The sequence below is a fragment of the Pseudorasbora parva genome, chromosome 3 (assembly GCF_024679245.1).
Source record: "Pseudorasbora parva isolate DD20220531a chromosome 3, ASM2467924v1, whole genome shotgun sequence".
Taxonomy (NCBI): domain Eukaryota; kingdom Metazoa; phylum Chordata; class Actinopteri; order Cypriniformes; family Gobionidae; genus Pseudorasbora; species Pseudorasbora parva.
This window is the reverse complement of record NC_090174.1, coordinates 12899388-12911401: the sequence shown is the minus strand read 5'-3', so window position 1 is coordinate 12911401 and position 12014 is coordinate 12899388. Positions and strand designations below refer to the sequence as shown.

General features: G+C 38.7%; 1 protein-coding gene across 4 annotated transcripts in view; it reads right to left on the bottom strand.

Moving 5' to 3' along the window:
- Positions 1-12014, bottom strand: part of pisd (phosphatidylserine decarboxylase) — a 53048-nt gene that overhangs the window by 15741 nt on the left and 25293 nt on the right. The window contains exons 1-3 of one of the 4 annotated variants that reach the window (XM_067437834.1): positions 8636-8754; positions 5243-5700; positions 8-173 (exon numbers count right to left, since the gene is read on the bottom strand). The exons of 1 other annotated variant lie outside the window; for it this stretch is intronic. In XM_067437834.1, coding sequence (XP_067293935.1) covers positions 8-173; positions 5243-5436 — 360 coding nt within the window. In that variant the 5' untranslated portion in view covers positions 5437-5700; positions 8636-8754. Of the gene's footprint in view, positions 1-7; positions 174-5242; positions 5701-8635; positions 8755-12014 lie in introns of those variants that run through there. 2 more of the 4 variants (XM_067437836.1, XM_067437837.1) reach the window with 2 other exon arrangements.

The window sequence follows — 12014 nt, the reverse complement described above, 5'->3', positions numbered from 1 at the left end:
TACTTACTCTGCTTGTGGGCCTCCAGCCTACTTTGGCGAGAGGTTTGAGCGCTCCAAAGGGCAGGATGTAGTAGAGGAAGGACAGAGGCCATGAGCGAAGGCGGACAGTAGGCCGGGACATGCAGCTCAGCTGGCCTAGGCGCCGCCGCAGGGCCAACTGTGGGAACTGCAACCTGCACAACACATTCATGATGCCAAAGTGCACAAAATACGCAGACAGACACATATACAAAATAAAGAAGTGGAAATCAAAGATATATGTCCAGATGACAGAAATGTTGTAGAGTAGGGGTGCCCAATACTGGAGAACTACCTTCGGATCCAACCCTGCTCCAACTTGTAAATGGAACTGTAATTATCATTATCTAGTATATCCTGAAGATCTTGATTAATTGGTTCAGGTGTAATTGAATAGATTTAGAGCTATGCGTCACAGGCAGACCTTCAGGACAGGATTGAGCACCCCTTGTTATACAGTGAATCTCATGAAACCGGTCATAAACATACCCAGATAATATTGCACCCTAAAAATCTTGTGGAAGAAACAAGATTTGTATGGATTTTGCAGTTTTATAGACATTTCATGACAATTAAGCATATATTTCCAAAAGTGTCATTAATAATAATGATTTTATTTTGTATTGAGTAATTTAAATAATTAAAGGAAATATAAATATTATATAAATATTATGATAATGAGAATTGTAATATTTTTCAACAATGTTCATTACCGTAACAATATAAAATGTTTTATTAAATTCAAATTAATATTGCTTAAATATTATTCAAATATTTTATGGAAATTACAAGTGTATCATTAAGATAATACAATACAAAATGACTATTATTAAACTATATAATTAACTATAAAACTATATAAATATTATATTAATATTATTATGTTGGAAAAATTTAAATGCTGTTCAAAATTAATAATTTTTTAATAACTCATTTTACAAAGACATTGGTAAAATAATGAGAATAACCACTGAGGCAATTGACATTTATGGTAATGGCAAATTGGGTGAAATTTTTTTGCAGATTTTTCGTGAAAATGACACACACAAAACCTGTCATGGTCTTAGAAAAAGGGTTTTAAATAAAGTCACCCGATCCACCCTTTTTGATTTTAGGGTAAAATGTTAACTGAACATGTTTTCTTAAGATTCACTCTATAAAAACAGAACTGGGCTGCTCTGTCAAGATGGTAGAAAGGAAGGAAATATTTATAAAACATGCAGAAACATACACACTGCCCACTCACACATACCAAAGACCAAACACAAAGACGGCCATACAGAAAACAAACAGCAGAAAGATACTTGAGAAAGGAAAGAGAAAGAAATAGCAATTCTCCACTGTAAACGTAACCTCATGGTTGTTCACACTGTCTCTTAACTACACTGACCATATACTCCTTTCAGCTCAATTCCACTTACATCAGTCTAAGCAAAGGCTGCTTCCACCTGCTTATCACCTTTAGTCTCATTTAGGGTTTATCGTCACCTTCCTGTTACACTTGCTCTAGAAATGTTCATAAGGAGAAATACTTAATCGAAGGTCTAGGCCAGTCCATATAATATTCTTGAAGGAATAATTCATCCTAAAATGAATACTCTGTCATCACTTACTAACACATCATTCATTCCAAACTTTTATGAACTTCTTCCTTCAGCAGAATAAAAGTAGATATTTTGAAGAATGTTTCAGCTGTTTGAAAGTCAATGAGGTCCTGTGTTATTTTGGAACAGGTTGACTTTCATTGTGTGGAACAAAACAAAACATTAAGATTTTTTTTTTTAAATCTAATGTTCTGCACACGAAAAAGTCATGCAGGTTTGGAACGGCATGAGGTTGCGAGACGATTTTCATCTTAAAAGGGACACATTTTAATCAATATAAACCTACTTAACCAGCACGAACATGGGTTTTTATGGGTCACGCCGAGTGGGACATTTGCACAGAACTACTGAAGCAGTGCGGGATATCGGCCAGTAATCTTTTTATTTTTATTTTTTGTCACTGCTCTATTTTAAGCACTTGTGCAGGCGGAAAACATTCCGGATCAACACAACTGTTGCCGACTGGAACAGTGTATGCAAAAATGTTGCACATCTATTCTGGACCCGTTGATGTAACATGTCGTCTTGTTTGGGTATAACTGCTTGCTTTTTATTGAAAATGACACTAAGAAGCTATTGCTTCTGGCTAAAGTGCGATTAGCTTTAGTGTGTCAGTAAAGTGGGTCATATTCAGCCCTGAAAGTGATGACACAGCACCAGCGGGGTTGATAGGGACCGTCCAGGGCTGCAGCTACAAAGGCTATCTATAGAATATAATACTGTCCACACTAATCAGGATGAAAACTTGTTCTGACCTGTGAATAGAGAAGACTTAGCCATAGAGGCCTAACAAATACACTCAATGAGTCACCAGACTTTGCCAGGTATACTCACAATACCGAACACAAGAACATCTTTACTTTGACCCCTTCCAAATGTACTCTCCATTAATCGCTGTTTGAGAGATCAACATTTGCATTTGTGGTCAGGATGAGTAATCGAGCAGTACAAACAAAACGACTCATCAGTGTACTGATGATAAGAATTATGGCAACAACAGCTCATGCCAGGTTAGTATCGGCTCAGGGGGGCAAACTTTCTGTGCCTGGGCTACACAATTTGCCTCTATAATCAACTAGATTGACCTGTCGTGCGTCATCATAACAGCATCTGACATGTGGGCCTCTCCTACAGAAAGGTGTAAATTTTTATTGCTCTTCCTATAAATAGACAAACTGCAGCAGGCATAACATCAGACCATACTCTGCAGACCAGTCTAGTCATGACTCTGGTATAAGCACAGGTAAATAGTGCTATCCCAGTTTACATATTGCATAGTTTCTCTCCAGATTAATGCAGAAATAACTTAAAAGACATTAAGTGACAGTAAATAGTGGTTGCTGTCCATTTAAGATCTGCCGCTGCTAAACATAACATGAGTCTGACATTTCTCAAGGTAAAAAAGCTCATTTAAGATATCTCACTTTTATGAGAATACTCAATAAAACGTGCATTTTGGGACAAGTCTGTTATTGTTTAAGCACAATCGGATACTGGCATTTGTCTCTGTGCACACATTCTCAGACTGCATGTTCGCTTGGTGCTTGAATGGTTTAAAATCATTTTTGTGAATCATAATGTAATGATAATAATGTAAGATAGCCAAATTATGACAAAAATGGATGCTGCGTTAAATATTTGTAACCCATTACAAGGAAAAATCGCTAATTGTAAAAAAAAATAAAAAAAAATAAAAACACGAATCAACACGCCTCTTCTTTATATTTTTACGTTTCTACATTTCTACCTCTATCTTTTTGTAAAGCTCCAAAAACGTACCTATACATACAATTTACTGCAGGTTCCAGCTGACACTACTCCATTTAGTCTTAAAGTGACAGCATCCTAATAATCCTGCTGCTGACTTGCTCTACTGTCTGTGTTTTTAATGTTAATCAATCAAAAGGACAAAGAAAAACAAATATTCACTGCTCTTGAACTTTAAAAAAAGGATATGACGACAGTGTTATTCATTTGATTAGCCTACTTTATTAAATTTCAGGTATCTGAAAACTATTAGACCGGTCTGAAGAGCACTGTTTATTTCATTTGCATCTTTGTGGTATTGTATTTATTTCAGCTATTGCTTGTAATTTGTTCTTATTTGACCATTTAATTGTCTTTAAAAATGAAGGCTATTAAATCTAGATTAGTTAAGCTAGTAGTTCTAGCTGTGGTATCGAAATTGGAGAGGATTGTGAATTTACACAATCTAAAACTTTGATCATAACTGCCTGTTTTTGTATTAAGGCTGGTAAAAATATTTCTTAAGTCACTGTCCATTGGCAGGTGTGGCAAAAAGTTAGTTTTAGGCCCGGGCATAACATTTAGCAGAAACGTCATCACAGGTATGTTTTTCAATGAGCCTGGCAACATTGATATTGTATGTCGCGATTCTTTAGCTCCAGTTGTGCGAATAAAATTGTGTTTTTCAGGTTGATCAGTTAATGCATTCAAAATGTAAACAAGCAGGCAATGCCTCTATGAAAAAGGTGACGAGTCGTGATATAGCGCACATATCGGAGTCTATGATTGGACTCTTTCATACTTGTTTTTAGGGGTTTGTTCAAATCAGTGATTTAGTATAAGCGTAAAACATCAGCTTTAGTCGTCCTGCAACTTTCAGGCAAGATTTTTTATTTTTATAGACTTGTATAGGAGGAACCCAAGCCAAAAATCCAATCCAATCCAACAACAAACCTGATAACATGCGTTTAGCAGCTCTGTGCAAATGTCGTTACAATTCTATAACTAAATTTGAACAAGAACTGCGCAAGTGCCTGGTATAACCTTTAACACTAAACGCTTTTAGTGCCGTGCATTATGTAACCTCATCCCAGCAGTTGGCAAATCCAGTTAATATGCCAAAGTGTGCGCTGCACCCTAGTGCGCCTGAACGGCTTGAAACAATGACTGTTGGTTTTTACGAGAGCTCTCAGTCATCAGGTTATCATTCAATTGAATTTAGAGCGTTTCTACCCCTCCCCCAACCTGGCCAGCACAGATGAATTCACAGCTATTCACAGTGCATTACTCAAACTGCGGAGGACGTTGGAAAGGGGATGATGGCAGCCTGTAAAAAGACAACGTAAAGTCTCTGATTGAGTCTCTTTCACACACTCTCAGTTCTACACAGCCCCCCTTGTTTTTTCATTGCAGGCACACATTGGCCAATCACTGGCTGAATATGAGCCTCCCTCTGCTCTACGCATCTTTCGCTCACTCAAGGGGAACAGCATCTGCTCCAAGTAGAGCTCTGCAAACTATGCAGTTTGCATTGGACAGAGAGTGCTACCAACAGCCTTACGTTATGCCACAATTAGGCCAAATGCAATCGCAGGGCTGGGGCGGTCAAAGAGGGGCTCTAGGGGAACTGAGCCCCGTCTCACTATATCTCAATGCACACTGATCGTCCCTCCGCAGGGTGGCCGAGTTTGTGCGAGGTCTCCATAATCCCCTCTCGCTCGCCCACTTTCCAGCCTCGCTGATCCTTCAATTGTCCTCTCTCACTTCGAGTGCACTGTCAACAACCGCTCTAGATCTGACTGGATTCACCCATCATCCACACACATTCTTAGCCTGAACTATGTCCTAGCATCTCACACACTCCTTGCCGGTACCTGAATCGGCTCCGGTTGCTGAGCTGAGATTGGCCCCCCGGGCCTCCCGTGCCGGCGTCGTTGGCGCCGTGTGCGGGCTCCCCTGCCGCTCCCGCCGAGGAGCCCGACAGGCGAAGACGCCGCACATCAACCCTGACTCTGTGGAGATTGTAGCAAGAGGGAGAGCTGTGCAAAGACCTGCAGCATCTCACCATTTCCCCGTAGTGCTCCGCACTGGCCCCTTTTGCTGCTGCTTCAGACTCCGCTGACACATGATCACTGTGGAGGGATTAGTGCGTATCGCAGGCTTTAGCTCTCTCTCGCGCTCCCTCTGTTCGTTTTGCCTGGTGGTTTTCCGCTGCAAAGCTCAAAGACCGGCCCTCCCTGCTCGTCACGTGTAGGATGCTGGACTGCAATTGGCTGGTCAGTGCATAGGTCCACCTTTTCCTCTAAGCTGCTGCTGAATTCAAGGGCTGGTGCTGCTCGGAAGGCGGCGATATGAAAAGGACAGGGAGAGGGAGGGGGTTTGTAAACAGACAATCCTGTCAGCATGTTCTCAGTAGATCCTGAATTCCATCTATGACCCCATCCCCCCTTTCTCTCTCTCTCTCTCTCTCTCTCTCTCTCAACTCAAGGATGAAGAGCAACGAGCTCCTGACTGTTATGATAAATGGTTTCTGATCTCAGAATCACTTTCTCTACAAGCCCCACCACATCAACACATTATACAAATACACAGCACTCATTTAAATTAGCTTTTCATTATAAGATTATTTTCTGAATGTTCTATACACCATTTCAGTACAGTGACAGTGTAACAGTGGTTCAGAAACTGCAAATGCTATCATTTGTACCGATTTGAAAGGAATTATATTACACTTCAATACACACACACACACACACACACACACACACACACACACACACACACACACACACATAATTAACTCTTTCCCCAGCAGTGTTTTTGGAAAAAAGTTTCCAGCCACCGCTAAAATTTTCGCAAAAATGTCATGGTCCCAGAATATTTTATTGTATGAATATCTGGACATGCAACATATCAAGAGAAAGAACAAAGCCTCTGCTTAAAACAAACAAACAAAAAACGAACATTTTATTATAGCTTCATGCATTCTTTATCAACACTTACATGTGGCCAAGTTTCATTTAAAAAGACAACATTTAGCAACAAACAACAAACAATTTTTTGTCAAAAACTACCGGATCGGTTCAGAAACATACATGAAGTAGAGTGAGTCCATCAACAGCCAAAAAGCATCACGGTCCTATACCTTGACCTGGGTCACATTTTCATCCGGTAACATTAGGCAGTTTTGATTTATATGCTGTTTAATTTTTTTGATCGGGTTATTTTACATATGCATCTGCGTACATATGCTATCGCTTGTTTCTGCTTCTTATTCGCCTGCGTTTTGATCGAGAGATTCAGTACTCATTTAGGAGATGTGTCATAGCGCCCCCCAGCATATAAATGAAAACACGGAAAGCCGGATATTTATAAGATCATAATATTCATAATATTAAGAGTTATAATATTATGCAGGTAACACGTTTACATATACACTCACCTAAAGGATTATTAGGAACACCATACTAATACTGTGTTTGACCCCATTTTGCCTTCAGAACTGCCTTAATTCTACGTGGCATTGATTCAACAAGGTGCTGAAAGCATTCTTTAGAAATGTTGGCCCATATTGATAGGATAGCATCTTGCAGTTGATGGCGATTTGTGGGATGCACATCCAGGACACGAAGCTCCCGTTCCACCACATCCTAAAGATGCTGGGAATTGTAGCCACACCCAGTAGATGCTCTACTAAGATCTGGTGACTGGGGGCCATTTTAGTACAGTGAACTCATTGTCATGTTCAAGAAACTAATTTGAAATGATTCGAGCTTTGTGACATGGTGCATTATCCTGCTGGACGTAGCCATCAGAGGATGGGTACATGGTGGTCATAAAGGGATGGTCAGAAATAAATAATGGTCAGAAACAATGCTCAGGTAGGTTGTGGCATTTAAACGATGCCCAGTTGGCACTAAGGGGCCTAAAGTGTGCCAAGAAAACATACCCCACACCATTACACCACCACCAGCAGCCTGCACAGTGGTAACAAGGCATGATGGATCCATGTTCTCATTCTGTTTACGCCAAATTCTGACTCTACCATTCGAATGTCTCAACAGAAATCGAGACTCATCAGACCAAGCAACATTTTTCCAGTCTTCAACTGTCCAATTTTGGTGAGCTTGTGCAAATTGTAGCCTTATTTTCCTATTTGTAGTGGAGATGAGTGGTACCCAGTGGGGTCTTCTGCTGCTGTAGCCCATCCACCTCAAGATTGTTCGTGTTGTGGCTTCACAAATGCTTTGCTGCATACCTCGGTTGTAACGAGTGGTTATTTCAGTCAAAGTTGCTCTTCTATCAGCTTGAATCAATCGGCCCATTCTCCTCTGACCTCTAGCATCAACAAGGTATTTTCGCCCACAGGACTCCCACATACTGGATGTTTTTCCCTTTTCACAGCATTCTTTGTAAACCCTAGAAATGGTTGTGTGTGAAAATCCCAGTAACTGAGCAGATTGTGAAATACTCCAACCGGCACATCTGGCACCAACAACCATGCCACGTTTAAAATGGCTTAAATCACCTTTCTTTCCCATTCTGACACTCAGTTTAGAGTTCATGAGATCGTCTTGACCAGGACCACACCCTTAAATGCATTGAAGCAACTGCCATGTGATTGGTTGATTAGATACTTGCATTAATGAGAAATTGAACAGGTGTTCCTAATAATCCTTTAGGTGAGTGTATATTTATAAACATTTACATGATTAATATTATTGTTATAAGACATTGGACCCTACACAGTATTCCTCATTTTCACATTTATTAAGTTGCTGTGTATTTTTTGTTGTTGTTTTCTGTTTAGTGTTCTACACATTCTGTAAAGTTTCTGTAATAATTTTAGTCAATTTTCAAGTCTATTTTTGTATTTTCTATCAATTAAAATTGTTAATTATCAAATAAACAATACACTTCTGTTGCTGAATTCATATATTCTTTAAGAAAACCAGAAGTGAGCACACTCGACCGCCTGTAAATCACATGAACATGGGACTTCCTATGAAACAGGAAGGAAGAAAACCTTCCTGTCTCAACCGATCTTTGGATCTGTACAAATTAAAATTCTTGTATAAAAACAATCTAAATCTGAATGATCTCCCACTAGAAATCTAAACGATCTCCCAGACTCCCACTAGAAATGAGTATTTCCTTCCTTAAAATAATTAAACTTATGATGAAAGAATTCAGATTCAAGCCCACAATTCAAAATACAAAACCCCTTCAATAAAAATGACTTTCGAAAAGGAAATCTTCACACTCACTTGAACAGTGACACAATAGGAAGTCTGTCGTTCTTCTCAAAAGACTATACTCCTCTCATTGTCTCTGTACTGGGATCCGCTCAGATATGGCATGTGTGCACTGTGATGTCATCACTAAATATTAACCAGACCAATGAGTGAAAGGGCTTACTTCCTATTTGATGACTGTCAAAGAGCCCATCCCACTCGATAAACACACAAATTGGACACATACAGACAGCTTGTCAGCTTAAGAAATAAATACACACACGCACAGGCACACGCACAGGCACACGCACAGAGAAATAAATATAACCAACAAGACCAAGCACTCATGATTAAAGTCACCAAAGAAACAATTTGATTTTGGGTTGCAATGAAATGGTATTACTTTTGGGAATCAGTTTTATAAGGATACATCACATGCTGGATTGGATGATACATCACACCAGAATCCACAATTTGAATAGTTAAACTGAAACTTTCCATTTCATCATCAATGCTGCTATCAAATACAAAAATGAAAGTGAAGGGAATGGCAACTGTCAAAAGATTAAAACAGGGAAAAATAATGAAAATATTAAATGCTAGAATTATTTAGTGTTATTGCATTAAATTAGCAGCAATATGTAATTTGTCACAATATGTAATTTTCACGCTAGAGATTGTTTATTAAAAAAAGGCATAGCTTGATGACACTGATTTCTCGCCGCTTTTATTATGCTACAGATGACTGCTTCCACTTCTTTGACTCATGTAGTGTGTGCATCAACTAGTCGATAAAATTGATAATGAAAATGATCAACAACCATTCTCATTATCGATTAGTCGGGTCAGCTCTCTGTGTGCAAAGTTTCGCGCCAAATTAAAGCACTGAATATTGCATTTCTATGAACAAAAAAATGCATCTAAAAGTAGTGGAGTAGAAATGGAGTGAGCTGCTTGTGGGACATGAGAATTCTTTATTTGAAGCTTCAAGCGAATGCATTAGTGTTCATTTTGTTGTTGTAGAAGGCATTTATTAACCTCTCGGAGGCGTGTGAAGCACATTATTTGATGGACAGATGCATTTTATGGACTTCAAAAACAGAACAACAATCCCTGCCATTATAAAGCTTGGATTAGCCAGCACCTTGTTAATATAACAACTTTTATTCGTCTGAAAGAAGAATGTCATATTCACCTAGAATGACTTGAGAGTGAATAAATCATAGGGTCATTTTTATTTTTGGGTGAACTATCCCTTTAATTTAAAGGTTATATCGACTGATCTAAAAAGAGAACAGTGGTTTTATCCTTATCTATAAATGTTACCAATTCACCCCAGTCCTTCCATTTTGCATGAAAGCACATCCTGACAGTCTGTGTTAAACGAGTGCTGGCGTAGTGGGCGCATGCACATCAAACAAACAGAACGTATTGAGACTGATAGAGACAATTAATATTCAGCGCAAAAACATTAATTCAGCTGAAATATCTGCTTTAGGATGCTAAATTTAGGTTCAAAAGTCAATATGCAATTCAAGTATTTTATGAGAGTAGTAACTGTAAAAGGATAACAGTGTGTAATTGAATATAAATGCAAGACGTTTCTTATAGCCTATTTATAGGATAAAGAAATGACAGTAACAGGTTACTTTGTGTGTGTGATCCTGCAGAACATTATCATTAATCTGCTGATAAACACTGAGTTTGTTTTTGTTTTTGCTTCAACATTATTTTAATGTAGGGATTTAAACTATCCTTTTGCTTAGGAACTTTTATGCACAATGTCCGCACAATATGTATACCCTTTACGAAAATATCCAGGGTTTTATTATAGTAAAACCCATGTTTTTTTTGGTTTTTTTTGTGGTGTATTTAATTACCATTTGCATAACCACACAATGCCATAGTTAAACTGGGGATTTGAAGCAAACCAACGGTTAATTTGTAGTTACCATGGAATAACTACAATGACCGTTATTTTTTTCTTTTTTTTTTTCTTTGTTTGCTTGTTTTATTCGTTGTAAAACCATGGTTAATTTTTGTAATGTTAGATATATTCACTATGCATGTTTGCATAGCACTCAACTGACACGTTTGTTTGAAGGACATTATTGCACAGGATGTGGAATACTGTGTTTTGTCAATAAAATAATAAGGGGTCTTTTTATCCGATTAAGCAGGAAAAAATAAATAAATAAATGAATTGATTATCAAAATAATCATTAAGTTCCAGCCCTACACTCATGCATATGTGGGGTAACACAGTGCTGGTTTATCATATTACATAAATTTGAGGGTGCTTTTATATTAGCACTTTGGTGCGCACCCGGGTTCGATTGATGTGAGAGATCGGTTCATTTGGATGATGTAAACGCGGTCTTCCGAACGTGTGCGCACCCGAGTCTGCTTAAAAGGGTGGTCTGGGGTTCGTTTTATGAGAACTCTGGTTTGGTTTGCTGGTGATGTGAAGGCAATCGTAATAAATTGCGGAAGTGAACAGCTATTAATGACATACGAGTTGATAAAAATGTGTGTTTGTGTTTCACTCGTTTACCTGACGAGCGTCACTGACATACTGGAAGCAAAGTGCTGTAGATCTAATTTCTGCTCGTTTTCGCCGTTCTTTGGGGCATTTGCAGTACATTCGCGGCAGAAAGACGCAATGTGCCATTATGTACTGAATCTTTGGTAACAAAATCAACATTTTAAAAACAAAAATATAAAAGTGACGGGAGCAACGCTATGCATTTCACCGCCTTTACGCTCGCTGTCGTTACTAAGAAACCGGTTAAACAGCTACTGCTTTGATGACGCAAAGGAACCCCGGTTCGGATCCCAAATAATATAATATGAACACAGTCCAGGGGGGCAAGGGGGAGCAATCGAACTCGGGTTTGGCCCAGGCAATCGGACCAAGTGTAAAAGCACCCTGAATGTGTTGAAAGTTATGTTATAATGCTACCCCGTGCGTTTGCTTTGCGGCTACTATAAGACACTTCAACTTGTTGCACACTAAGCAAGCTAGATCGATATTAGGCATGGTAAAACATGGTACTCGCGCGTAAATCAAGAAAAGGAGTTTTAAACAATAGCGGTGTTCAGCTAAATAACAGTGATTAGTTCTGTTGATGAATGCATCCAAACAGTTCTTTGGTGTTACCATGGTTTCTACAAAATAAAACATAAATCGAGGGTAACTTGGGTATGATGTCATTGATAGGAGATGGACGGAAATTATTCATTTCTTTGGATTTAAACATTCTTGGAAACACTTGGGATAACGTAAGTACACAGTCAACTAAATATACAACACTGTTCTTGTGGTTGTTGAATATTTTAAGCCAAAAATCTTACATATTGTGCCTTTAGCAAATAAATCACTAATAATAAACAAAACAAAAATCCATCAATT